The sequence below is a fragment of the Anopheles bellator genome, chromosome 1 (assembly GCF_943735745.2).
Source record: "Anopheles bellator chromosome 1, idAnoBellAS_SP24_06.2, whole genome shotgun sequence".
Taxonomy (NCBI): domain Eukaryota; kingdom Metazoa; phylum Arthropoda; class Insecta; order Diptera; family Culicidae; genus Anopheles; species Anopheles bellator.
The window spans coordinates 28,604,619-28,618,144 of NC_071285.1; the positions used below are offsets into that span (position 1 = coordinate 28,604,619).

At 49.4% G+C, this 13,526-nt stretch overlaps 1 protein-coding gene across 2 annotated transcripts; it reads right to left on the reverse strand.

The window, feature by feature from the left end:
* Window positions 1-616: 616 nt before the first annotated feature.
* Window positions 617-2,071, reverse strand: LOC131216072 (basement membrane-specific heparan sulfate proteoglycan core protein-like). 2 transcript variants are annotated; one of them, XM_058210473.1, is made up of 3 exons: window positions 1,868-2,071; window positions 1,369-1,805; window positions 617-1,312 (listed from the first exon to the last, which is right to left on the reverse strand). In XM_058210473.1, exons 1-3 carry the CDS (start codon window positions 1,929-1,931, stop codon window positions 677-679), a joined length of 1,137 nt encoding a protein of 378 aa, XP_058066456.1. In that variant the 5' UTR covers window positions 1,932-2,071; the 3' UTR covers window positions 617-676. The 2 variants fall into 2 exon arrangements, with proteins under 2 accessions (XP_058066456.1, XP_058066455.1); XM_058210472.1 differs by having other exon boundaries at window positions 1,369-1,808.
* Between the last annotated feature and the right edge of the window lie 11,455 nt (window positions 2,072-13,526).

The window sequence follows — 13,526 nt, forward strand, 5'->3', positions numbered from 1 at the left end:
ACACCGAAACAGAGGTTTCAGTTTCAGCTAACTCACCTCGGTTGACAGTGATCCCGGGAAGCGTTTCGTAGCGGGGATTTCTATCCCTCTACTTAATCCAATATATGAAACGGCACACAAGACTCGTCTTCGTTCGTCCGCCATCGACGCAGTGACAACGGTTTTTTTTAGCAATAGATTTTCGACGAAAAATACAGAAGCGCGGGTGCGAACGATGGAAAGGACGGTAAAAAAGTGGCCGACATCACGGCCGGAAGGCTCGATTTTTGGAAAAGTTCTCCCCCGACAGGTCTCCCCGAGGCCCGTCGTTGCGGAAGAACGGAAATCGGACACAACCGGAGCAGCTGGCCACACGCGTGGCATTTGTCAATCGGCGGCCGGTAGAAACGTTGTACCAGCCCGTGTCGGGAGTAGAAGTTGGAGTGTGGCGCATGAAGGCGTTGATAGGGTCTGGATCGCTTGAAAGCAATCGCATGTCGGCTTATTAAGGGGATCCAGCTTCCAGCCCGGACTGCGACATACGCGGGCTGACAGTAATTGAAACGAATCCACTACTCAACCACAGGTCACGGCCGGACTGTTGAACATCATTGGAAACGCCAGGCTCGAATCCGATGAAACGGTAAATCAATTTTTATTTTACGGTCAATTCACTTCAAGAAGACCCGGAGGCTGGTCAGCTGTCATCGGATATGTTGTGGACTCGCTTCAGCATCGTCCACAGGTCGTGGGCACTCAGACACAGCCCGTTGGGGCTGAACGCATCGTACTTTCGGAGGTAGGATGGCTCGCAGTACTCGCACGACAGGCCCCGGTAGCCCGGGTGGCACTGGCACTCCTCGACGGAACCGATCCATCCGAGGCCGGAGTTCTGGGCCGACGCCACGTCCACCGTGAGCTGGCTGTCGCTGGCGCGCTTGGTGCTTTGCCGATCGTTCGGGGCCCGGATGTAGATCGCCTTCAGTCGGCTCAGCACAGACATGAAGGAAAACTTGGACACCGGTGCACTGGCCGGGTCCGTCGAGTTGGTCAGCACTGCCCAGCTGGATTCGCGGATTGGCACGTAGACCCACGGCGACTGGTTGTTCTCCGGTAGGACATGGCCCAGCCTAAGATCGTCCTTGCCGACCAGCACCATGCAGGGCTTGGTGCGCTCCGTCCAGCACTCATCCGGAGCGTAGAACCGGAAGTAACCACCGTAGGACGATAGCAAGTTCTTCTCGAAGTACGCCGCCGGTACGGACAGGTACCGATCGGTGGTAGAGCCGCTCGGCAGGCGGATCCCTTGGGCGTTGGTGAGGTTGTATACCTTCTACAAGTATTCGTCCTGTTAGTGAAATACAAACACACATGGGGAACCGGACTAACCTGGGCTCGGTAGAGGAAGCGTGCCGTTCGGCACCGTCCCGTTACTCCCGAGCAGAAGCAATCGTCCCGCTCCTCGAACGGCTCCTCATCGGTGTCGATCAGCACCTGTGCGCTCGGCTCCAAAGGTCGGCGGATACCGGGCAGTGCTTCAACCTGAACGATTGCGGTCGCCAACCGGGTGCGGACATTGTCTCTGCTGTGGCCCCACAGATCGTACCGTCCGGCGTCGGCCGGTGTCATGGACGGGCACACCAGTTCGCCGTAGGTCGCCCGACAGTTCCGGTAGTTGTCCGTGATCAGACGATCGTTATGATACCAATGGGCCAGATACGCATCCCGGTTTTGGTAGCGGGAGACCTTCAGTTTGAGCCTGGCGCCCTCCCTCACCACCACCTCGTGTGTAGGGATGCGCTCATAGGAGTCATCCTGGATTTCTACTGCTACCCGGACGAGATCGTTGTAATCGTGTGTACTTGAGGGAAACACCACAGATGCTTACCATATCCCAGTGAGAGCGAAAGGCTGGCAAGCAGCAGCAAGAGTAGACCGAGGAGGCTGCTCATGTTGGTTTCGAAATGTTACAGGAACTGTCGGTAGTGTAGCGTAGCACCAGACACCTCCCGTGTTAATGCACTGAACGATCAACTAAGAAGAACGGCGAACAAATAGGCACGGCCGTTGCGGCTGATAAGAGGTTGATCGCATTGCGAGGTTACTTCAGACGCACCACCACCACCATCACCACACACATCTCGCGGGGATTCGCTGTAGCAGCAGTACTAATCAACTACTGGAATAAGCTGATCGTCAGGCTGAGTGAATGAATGACGGTGGGGATGAGTCAATCGATCAAGCCGATGCAAAACAGTAAATTGAAAACATTTCCAATGCGCGTTACAAACTAGCAAAGTGTGTGAATGTTGCTTCGCTTCGCTTCGTGGACACCCAGCGCCAAAATGAGAGCTCTGTTTGGTAAACTTTATACAAAAACTTTCAGTAGTTTTATTACAAGTGATTAAATCGTCGACACTATCAGGTCCATAAGTTTATAATTAGTTTTTTTTTCAAAGAAATCACACGTTTGCGGTATTGAAATGAGGAACTCTATTCTATTCAAAGTATGTGCCGGTATCGGTATCCATACATTTCTCCCATCTCTCTACTAAATCGTGGATGCCACGGCTAACGAATTCTTCGTCTTTTGAAGCATTCCATCTAATTTTATCCCAATTATCCCCATAAATTTTTCCCAGACAACTGCTTTGATTGTATTATGCACCAGTTTTGCTTTGTGTTCAAGTGAACTATCATGGAGCCAAGTTACCACATCGGGTCTTCTGGCCCATTGTGGTCGTTTTTCGATCAATGCATGGCAAAAAGTGTTGTGTTTTTGCCAAACCGATCTGATTTTGCAGTCGAAGTTAATTGTTTATCCCCACTGAGCTATGATTTTTTTCTTTTTAAAATTCTCAAAATGAATCCATTCTCCATTTACAATCACCTGGCTTTTGTACCTAGCGAGCAGAATTTTACATTTGCTTTCTCGGTAATGTCTTTCGTTCAGTTAATTTTACAATTTTCTGGATCTGTTCCAGGGCCTTCAAACGGTGGGATATGGCGTATTGGGACACATTTGACTGATTCCCGAGTTGTTGTTGCTTGCCATTTTCGTCCAAAAGTTCTTATAGTTCAGCGTTCTCGAACTTTTTCGAATCCTCCGACGCTCTTTGCTTGTTAAGTCAAAATCGCCATTTTTTTATTTTTGAAACCGTTTAAAGCACTGCGATTTTCTAAAAGAATGAGCACCATAAGGTTCCACAAACAGATGATGCGATTCTGCAGCAGTTTTCTAGCAGATTGCCATGAAAATGAAAGATAATTCGACAAACTTAAAAAAATACTTAAATATTTGAACTAAACTATGAGTGCGCATTAGTTAAATCTGAAACAATTAGGGAAATGACAAAAAAACTCGGCTGGGCTTCACTCAGATTGCCGTCCTCATTCGTCAGAACATTTCGTAGAGCTAGCCATAAAGGCTGACCAAGACAGTCGGTTAGACAGACGTCGATCATTCTGAAGACTACCGAGAAGGCGTTCCATCTAATTTTATCCCAATTATTCTTATAATACACCACAACTCTCTGGTCTCATCTGATTTTGCAGTTGAAGTAAATTGTTTTTCCTGACTGAGCTATGATTTTTTTCTTTTTAAAATTCTCAAAATGAATCCATTCTCCATTTACAATCACCTGGCTTTTGTACCTGGCGAGCAGAATTTTCCATTTGCTTTCTCGGTAATGTCTTTCGTTCAGTTCATGTTACAATTTTCTGTATCTGTTCCAGGGCCTTCAAACGTAGGGATATGACTTATTGGGACACATTTGACTGATTCCCGAGTTGTTCTTGCTTGCCATTTTCGTCCAAAAGTTCTTATAGTTCAGCGTTCTCGAACTTTTCCGAATCCTCTGACGCTCTTTGCTTGTTAAGCCAAAATCGCCATTTTTAAATTTTTGAAACCGTTTAAAGCACTGCGATTTTGTAAAAGAATTAGCATCATAAGCTTCCACAAACAGTTGATGCGATTCTGCAGCAGTTTTCTTCAACAGGTAACAGCAAAGCAATTATGCCTGCACTTCGAACTATTCAGGCACAAAAGCGGACATGTTTAAACGCCCTCAAACGTAAGTTGCCGACTAAAACATGTTTCGTTTTAAGTTGAAATCCTTTGCCATGAATTGCCATGAAAATGAAAGATAATAAGACAAACTTAAAAAAATACTTAAATATTTGAACTAAACTATGAGTGCGCATTAGTTAAATCTGAAACAATTCGGGAAATGACAAAAAACTGGGCTGGCCTTCACTCAGATTGCCGTCCTCATTCATCAGAATATTTCGTAGAGCTAGCCATAAAGGCTGACCAAGACAGTCGGTTAGACAGACGTCGATCATTCTGAAGACTACTGAGAAGGCGTTTCGGGTTTGTGTCAACATTTGGTAAAAAGTAAAACAGTATGACTAATGGATATTGGAATAAATTCTTTATTCTGCCCATTAATGGTTCAGAATTGTGATTCAGCTGGGAAGTCGTTTATGGCATCCACTAGAAAGGCTGCCACTCCAGTTAAGGAAAACAGTGAGATGGCCGTTAGTTTGGGAGCGGTTCAAAAACGTATCCATCAAATTAGACTCTCAATTTGTTCCCGATTTGTGGACCTTTAAAGCGTGCGGCTATCAGATACCATCTACATTTTACGACTTCCTGTTGTTTAACCGAATGGAAATGCATCGTTGATTAAATACGGCACAAAGTAGCACACGGCCAACTGCAGGAGTTTTCATTGGTTTTCCCGTATGGTGCTCGCCACTCCTTTGCAGAGACTGCTCACTGCCCTGTGTCCGAGTCAACCAGTTGCTCGAGGGGATATTGGAAGCATCAGCGCTTAGCATTCGTCGGCCCTTCGCCCAAGAGCACCCAAATTACGATTCGAACGAATCAGGCAGGAGGTTGTCGCTTCAAGCCTTCGACGGTGGACCCTCCTGAGGCCAGGCGGTCCACCCGCCGGCTTGTTCCGAAATCCAGCCGATCCATTACTAATGAAGCGATTTGCTGTGGTTGTCGGACCAACGGCTTCCGTCCGAGCTTTGGATTTGGGATGTAGATTTCTGATAGTTTTTCTTTCGCACTGTGTTTGTGCGTGCGTGTGTGGGAAAGAGCTGTTAAAAACAAAAAGGGAACAACAGCATATAGACCATGGTACTGTGGGGGCAGTGAACGAGAAGTATATTAATGGCCCGATTCACGGTGAGCGCCCGCGATGGACCACGCGCCTAGAACTGCCGTGTGCAGTTCCGCGGTTTCCGCGAAGCTAACCACCCCGGCGACGTTGCATATTCATGTGAATGGTTCATAAATAAACATTCGCACAGCGGGCAGCTGTGTATGTGTGTGGGTTGGTTACACAATTTCCGATATTTTCATGTGCGGCCATGGCACACGGGCTGTTGGCACGGGCTGTGTTCCGAGGAATTCGAGCCCTGGAGCGTACGGAAAAGGAAGTACGAGTGAACCACCCGCTCGGAGCTTTAAGCCGTTTAGCCTGACAATGGGACGCTGGGATTCCGCGGACACGGAGGCAGGCGTGAACAGCCCGGTCCCGCTTAATTGGGATTTACCGGGCCGGGCCGTGCTGTGTCTTGGGTGACCTCCGCGACCGGAGCGCCAGTAAGTTTCATTTCCGGCGAGAATTTCCGGACTTCGATTCCCGGGAAATTGGGGAACTGTGGAACCAGTTCAGTGGGATGGCAATGTTTTACCTGGTACGACAACCTTTATAGGAAGGCCCGTGGAAGATACATACGTCTCGGTACGGTGGCGGTACAGAAAGCTCTAGTCTCTAGAAACGGTCTCGATTGTCGGTTAATGGGCGATATACGCAAGAAGAATATTTGTAACCAACGCAAGCGAGTGGTGGCGATGCGAGGTTACGAGGTTACTAATGTACACGAAGAATGTTAATCAAAAGATGAACGTCTTAAGATGTGGTTAACGAATCTGAGCTCGACAGTGTTTTAATCCCCAGGGCCAGGTCCCTCGCGGGTTTGCGGGAGACACATTCCCCGAATAGGTCGGGCAGTTCCAACGACATACTGATTTATTCTTAGCGTGTATGTAAACAGGGTTGGAATGTATCAACATGCTGGATGTGGTGTTCCTGCGATGGGAACACATAGGAATGCTGGCTCGAGCCACACGACACGTAGCGCTTTGATGTCATTCTCCGTGGACCGTTCCGCCGTTTTTTGTGCTGTAATTCGGAGGCGGACGTATAGATATGTATTGAGGAATTGAGGAGATTTTTATTACTGGCGATATTATCAGAAATGATTTCGGTATCTGAACGGTATCTGAAATGATTTCGGTATTTCAGAGACTGGCCCAAGATTTTTTTTCCTTTTAAGATTCCCAAAATGAATCCACTTTCTATTGCCAATCACGATTTCGGTTTTCCTGCTGTCTTTCGTCCAGTTCATTTTCTAAGCTTCGAATCTGTTATACGTATAACACCTACTTAACGGGCACTCAGCGAAAGCGCTCAAAAACGCACACGTGCGAGAAAGCTCCGCCGGTTCTCGGTGAGAGAGAGAGCTGCGTTGTGCGAGTAGTGAAGTGACTAGCGAACGCAGCATCAAAACATGACTGAGACCGATGTGTTACCTCAGGTGTTGGGTGAACCTGAGGACTCAGTCATAGAGGGAAACGAGATTTCACTACGACCCGGCCAGTCTGATGGCCTAAATCTTAAGAACCGGTTCGTCTTGTTGGGCTTGAGCAACTTTTTATGAGTATGGGTCGACCGACCAAAGCAGGCATCGAACGAATTTGCAGGTTGTTTATCCACCGCCGCTGGACTGCTCGGTTTCCCAGACTGCAAACGATGAGAGCCGACATATCGACAGGAAGGTCCTGTCTCTCTCACTCGGTCGTCAAGTTGCTCTCCACGGAAGGACACCGGCTTCGCAGTACTAGATTCGATTGCCGATTGCCAAGAAGCTTTCCGAGAAGTTTTCCGTCACCAGGCACTCACGGTGAGTGGTGAGTTTTCCGCACTCTCTCTCTCTCTCTCTTTCTCTCTCTCTCTCTCGCCGAGACTCCGCAGAAATTTTCCGGAGCATCCGAAACAAATAAAAAACAACACGGGGACCATCGCCACGGGGGTATCGTGCCCTGCCCGTGTTCGTCAGTTAGATGGTCGTGTTCGTCCGTGCCGTACGCGCGTGTCCTGCAGCAAAAAGGTTCGTCCGAGCTCCGAGCGCGGTGAGAGAGAGTGAGTGTGGTGCGTCGTGCGCGACCCGCTGTATGTTTTGCTACCCCTAGTAGCCCCTCATGCCACAATGTGGGGACAGTGTCGTCCTATTGTTTCGCGAGCCCGTAAACCGCGAGCGTGAAACGAAACGGCTCCAAACTCTTGAGCGTCGACGACCGTGTCTTCGCAACGCAAGTAGACCCCACCGGTGGCCCCATCGGAGTGAGATTATGGGCGAAGGATTAAAGGCGGGGGAAAGTTTGTCCTTAAATTAACAAAGCAGTGGTAGTTCCGTGTGCGAAGCAGAACCACCGGTCCCGATCAGCGAGGACCAGTCGAGTTTCCCTTCGCGTTCGGTGGCTGCGGTGAACCGTGGGATTAGAAGAAAGTTTTCTTCATCTACGAGTGTGTGATTGTGTGTGTGTAGTGGGGCTTCGTCTGCGAAGTGCTGTGTCGGCTGTCCGGCTCCTGGTGTCCTGGCATAAAAATCGAAAAGCAATTGAAGCCGACCAAAACAACAAACCCATTCGGTGGGTGAATTTAGTTCGGCAGCGCGGCGTGGAGACCAAACCGGGTGGACCCAGGATTCAGTGTTTCAAGGTCCCTCCCATAAACAGGAACCTAATTTAGCAAGCCTGGCAGGAGCTGAGCCCGTGTGGGGTGCCGTTTGTTCAAGTAAGGGTCAGGCCGAGCCTGGGGCCTAAACGAGCTAAGCGTCAGAGAGAGAGAGAGAGAGAGAGTGAGAAAGGAAGAGTGACTGGCGGAAGCGGAAATGAAGCTTTTCCGGCCGCGGTTTCCGGTGCGTGTGTGCTACGTAGTAACGTAGCTCCGGCGGGAAGTCTCGTGTTGGGGACGATTTGGAACCCAAAACAAAACAAAAAATAATAATTACATCCTTCCGGTACCGGAAACGCGCTGGATGACGCTGGCAAACCCTCGCACGGATGATGCCTGTTGTTTATTTTCTTTTCTTCCCCCATATTTGTTTTGTGTTGCCGATGTCGAGTGAAGAAATAGAAAACGAAAAAGTTTACCCTAAATTAGGGGGTGACATGTTTCCGGAATCGGCCAGAAAAAAAGGTTGCGGTGCCAGTGTCCGTGCATGCGTGGGACTTTCGCCATTACGAAGAGTGTAAAGATTAGTCGGCCGAGGATCTATTCGGTTCGGTCAAAAAACCAGGCGACAGTAACGACAGCGCTGCCACAATGCTTGCACGCACGTGTGACCAACAACAACAGCCGACCAACAGCGGCCCACGTTGGTCCCCGACTCCGGTTCGCCTCATAGTTTCGCCGGCCTTTTTTTACGATTCTTCGCGGGCAACTTTGGGCTCCGAGACTGGACAGCGACCGACCGACCGTTGGCCGGTAGTGGCACAGGTGCCACGCAAAAGAAGGGATTAACAGTGGCCACGGGGCTCACCGGGGACCGGATGAAAATGCAGAAAAGGACCCACGGCCCACATGCCCACACAGTGTGTGTGCGGTCCAGGAGCTCAGAGAGAAAAAAAAACAGATCGAAAACCTGAAAGAAAGACTGTCGGCCAACTTTTTCCGCCCGGCTGTCGGGCTGTCTTTTCCTTTGGTCCCATTTCGGCCCAGCTGTCGGTTCACTCCAGCTCCGTGCCCGGTTCTACGTCGCCCGCGGTTGCCGCCCGTTAGGACTCAGACGAGCAGAGAATGGCGGTCTTTGCGAAAGACACAAAAGTTGATCCCATTTTCATCGCCCTCTTCATCGCCGAGATCTTGATCTCGAGGCGAAACGCTTCGCTACGGCGGACGAACAATAGGCAGCCCCGGATCCCGGACCCCGGACCCCGGACCGGGTTTTTTTTGTGGCCTAGAGGTCAGCTACCTATCTCGGTGCGTGTGCCCTGCTGCGGGGAAGGACGAGCCTATCAGAAAGACTCCAAAGCATTCTCTAGGACCCGGAATGTTCCGGAAGTGTGAAGTGGGCTCTGGAGCACGGATACACATGGGCTCCACTGGAGCAGGAATTTGATCTTCAATAGCATGGCCGCGCTGTTTCCGTCCAAGAATGTCCATTTCCTAGAGCTCATGCAAAAGGGCGTTTGCACTTTTTGTGCTTTTAAAAGCCGCAGACTAGCTTGGCCGGTTGGGACCAAACAAGAAAAAACCGAAACATCATCACATCAATCATATGCCTCAGTGTGTGCGGTGGTGGTAATGTGCCGCATGTTTTGGGGCCCCAGAGTCGTGCGCGTCCCAGGGACGTGTTCTGAAAGTTTTAACGCTTCAAATCTCTCGTCCGCTCGGCCCTTTCGTCCGCTCGGCTTGACTCCTGCCGACTCCGGGTTCCGTCGTGACGAAGTTGGCAAATTAATTCGCGCAGCTCAGCCCATCTTGGAGTGGGCTTACCATTTTTGGGGGTTTCGCTCCAGAAGCGCTTCGCCTAAGTGGTTCCGGTGAGCCGTTTGATGGAGGACTCGGCTTGGTCGGTGGTCGGTGCGGCCCGGAAAAGTAGTTGGTTCGTGTGCGTCCCGACCAGGGTACGACCGGCTGGACCCCGCTCATGTGGGAATGATTAAAAACCAACAGCAGTAGGCTTGGCCCGTGGACGGCCGAGCTGCCCAAGTTGGTGTTGGAAAAAGCTCTGATCCACGGTCATGGTCTACTGTTTTGACAGTTGCTCCCAGCGATGTGTTCCATATTTCATGATGGCCACGTACGATGGTCTTGTCGCAGCGCAACATTGTAATGCCCGGGATGCTGGGCGTACAACGGCGCGCAAATTAATGTACAACGGGGACCCCGATTTCTGGGTTGCGCCCATTCGTCCCAGTTCGTCACGTCCTCGGTTTCTTTTTCTATCGCCCAGCTTTGACCTACCTAGCACCGTAGGCCTACCGTGTGAGATAGAATAATTATTGCAACGGTGTCGGTGCCGGACCTCAGTGATAAATCTCGACACGAGCAACCTTACCCATTGCAGCAGCTCTGGCCTCCGAGTGAGTGTTCTGGGAGGTCTGGACACTTCGGAGTCTGCGGTCACCGTGGGGTCACCGGCTATGTGCGACTACGGTAAATGGTTTTGAATTATTTATAGTCCCCGGTTGCCCGGGTCGCGGTATTTAGTTGCCGACGGAATTGCCGATGTTTTAACCAAACGGCTCAGCGGGTCCCGTGGCGTGTATTAATCATTGTTCCCACGGTCATCCATCAACACCATCGAGTAGGCGCAGATCCGCGGTAGGCGTCCGATGAGGGGCACGCCCCTTGCGCCTTAACAGGTTGTGGTTTTTCGGTGATCGTAGTTCACTGGTTTCGGTTTCGGAGGTTATGTTTCGAGCTTGTGGTCGCCGCCTAGCGACAGGTAATGGTACTCTTGTGAGTTTGTTTACGTTTTGGTCTTTGTTTTTTGACGTGTGTGTCGGTTGGCCGCAAGCAGTGGATGGTTGAATAAGTTCTGCGGTTCGGAGAGGGCGCTGTCGCTAGCTTAAATTGATTTTGCTGTGTTAGTACATTCATCACGACATGGATATATGGGAACGTTTCATTTCAATCTGTCAATTCGTTCTTTGTTTTAAGTCATTTAGTATAGACGTGTCAATATCGGGAAGTGATTGTATTTTAATTTTTGGAAGAAAACCTTTGAATAAAAACAATTTATGAACGAATGTTGAAAGGTATATAAGGATAAGATTTGAGATGGGATGAGATTTGAGTTTATCACCATAATCCTGAATCAAAACGAGAGGCTAAATAATGGTGTAAACCTGGACTTCCTCTACTCCGAAACGAGTTCATGTCCAGAAATTGCCCAAAAAGGAGTTGACATCAGTTTTTTGGGATGCGAGCGGAATTTTTTATGTGGATTTCTTACAAACGGGTTAAACAATATATTTTGAATATTACTGTAATCTTTTAGACAAGCTGAAGAAAAAAATGGCAAAAAAGACCCAGTTGGCAGAAAGAAGAAACAATCCTCTTTCATCAGGGTAATGCACCTTGTCACAAAAGCATTTTAACAATGGCAAAAATCCATGAATTAAAGTTCAAATTGTTGTGGAGCTCCCGTATTCACTAGATCCGCCCCCTAGCGACTCCATCGGTTTCCAGGCCTTCTAAATCATCCGTGGAAAGCGTTTTTCGTTATCTGATGAGCGTATTTTGCAGCCCTATTTTCCCGATTCTCACTTCACGGATGGAATTCATAAATTGGAATCTCGTTGGAACAAGTTCCTAGAGACCATACTGAATAACTAATTATATTTCAAACCATAACATTTTTATTCTTATCGAACCGCAGAACTTATTGAATCTCCTGGTATACGAAGTACACGCAGCAATAATAAACAAATGGTGCACTGTAATCGCCGCCTGGCTGATTTGGCTCAATTTGTTTGCGTTCGCAGACTACAGTGGTGTCCAGTGCGCGGATGAAAGTGTGCTAAAATTTGATGTCTGTCGTTTTGGGCACCCCGATTGACACAGTCGAGTTTGCAGTGTGGCATCGAAGCATGCTTTGTAGTTGAGCGGCTAAAAAGTGTAGCAGTGTCCGTGGTGTGCGCTGGCAGAAACCGGAGCGTCCGACAATTGCGCTCGAGGTCAGTTCAGTGTGTGCTTTTGTTGTGGCGGTGGCGTTTAGCAAGCAGCCGGATTTGCTGTTGGATTTTGCTTACCCTTGACCAAGTGCGGCAGTTGTGTGTTCGGTGGTGAAAAAGTGAAACGATAGCCTCCTGGCGAATCGATTCACAATAAGTTGGCCGACGTGATCCGACTCTTCGCACTCGAAGGACATTCTGCGGGTAAGTGCACAGTATTTGTTTGTCCGACGCTTCGACCGGTGGTCGTGATGTCTGTTCTTTCTGCGGATTCCTGTTTTTATCTTGCGGGAATGGAAGCTACGAAAGCCATTACCACGTACGGGCACATGATGGAAAGAAAATATTATTTATATGAGCCCATCATTTTGGTGGACCATTTTGGTGGCCATCTTTACAAAGTTCCCCGCGCTAAACAGTAAGCCGTAGCCAGGGAAACTCCCAGAACGACGAGAGGTTTTTGGTCGATGGTCCTTAAAAATTACATTCAAGCGCCTAGAAAAAATGGCCTCGAATCGATCACAGCCATAGGTAACCGAAGACGACCCTCATCTGTTTCCAGACCGAACCGACTGGCCAGTGCCGCTAAAGCCACTATCATCACCATCATCATCATCGTCATAATGATGAAGTCAGCACGCTCTCTTCACCGACAGGCGTTCCGAAGTCAACACAGCACTCTGGACAGGGACAACTAGGCACGCACTAGTGGTACATTATCGGGAGCTTATCTAAACACCGACTCACGAAGAAGAAACGGTCTGTTCTGCACGGAAGCGAACGTGTCGCACCAATTGACTCCGCTCAATAGCTTTCAAGTATGGAGCGAACCCCAAGGTAGGCCCAATCAATCACACGCCTCTGGGCCGGATCCGCAGTGGATCTGGATCCGGACCGTATGTCCGGGACGACGTCGACGCAGTGTCGGCTCGGGAGTGTGTCGAGAAAGGCGTAGAAACCCAGGATTTGCCGAGACCGCTTTTCCAAGAATTTCTCGGCTCTGCTCGTTCTCCAATCCGTTTTGTGCAACCCGGATGGGGCGCCAGATAATTTGCTTCCCTGTTTACTTTGCTGGCTGGCAATCCTTCAGCTCCCGGCGCAGAGGGTCGTGTTAGGGGATTGGTCCTCGGGGTCGGAAAATTGGAAAACATCGAAAAAAAAAAAATGGGAACGGACTGATTTGTTTGTCATAGTCATCGAGTTATTCAACGTCAGCGTTAGCGGGGGTCGGTCTGACGTCTGTCAGGTTTAACGGTCGATTTAACTGATCGGCCCTTCAAACCGACGCTGTGGGAAACGGGGTCCCAACGGGGTTGAGGCCCAGCCGGGAAAGATTATGCTTTATTTGTTTCCACCGATCATAACAATCATGGTGATGTTTGCCGTGAACGTAAGTGGCCACCCGATGGGCCTATGGAAAGGGCGGGCAGCCTTTTGTGATAGTTGAAACAACCCTGCCCCGGTTGGTTGTTTAACCCAAAAGCATGATAATCAAATTGATTAGCCTTGCCGTGGTCCGTGGAAGAATCGTTTAATTAGATGGACCACTTACTATGGACCTACTTAAATGCTGCCAGCGTACGCCGGGATATCGATTGTGGATACATTCACGAAGTTTCGGTGAGCAACAGACACATCCCTGCTTAGCTGTATATCGAGTAATCGGCTTCGAATCGGCACCGAGTGGAACAAAAGTGTCCCGTAGCACCCCGATGGCCCAACCCATTACAATCCCATTGATCGCCCATCGTCCAAACGAATGGTTCCCAAAAAGGTAGAGCCA

What these genes read in the sequence shown, in the direction of transcription:
- LOC131216072 (XM_058210472.1), bottom strand. Translation starts at nt 1,931, where the DNA reads ATGAGCAGCCTCCTCGGTCTACTCTTGCTGCTGCTTGCCAGCCTTTCG. An exon ending in TTCGCTCTCACTGGGATATG is followed by an intron (nt 1,809 to 1,867) that starts GTAAGCATCTGT and finishes TCGTCCGGGTAG; the next exon opens with CAGTAGAAATCCAGGATGAC. An exon ending in GCTTCCTCTACCGAGCCCAG is followed by an intron (nt 1,313 to 1,368) that starts GTTAGTCCGGTT and finishes GAATACTTGTAG; the next exon opens with AAGGTATACAACCTCACCAA.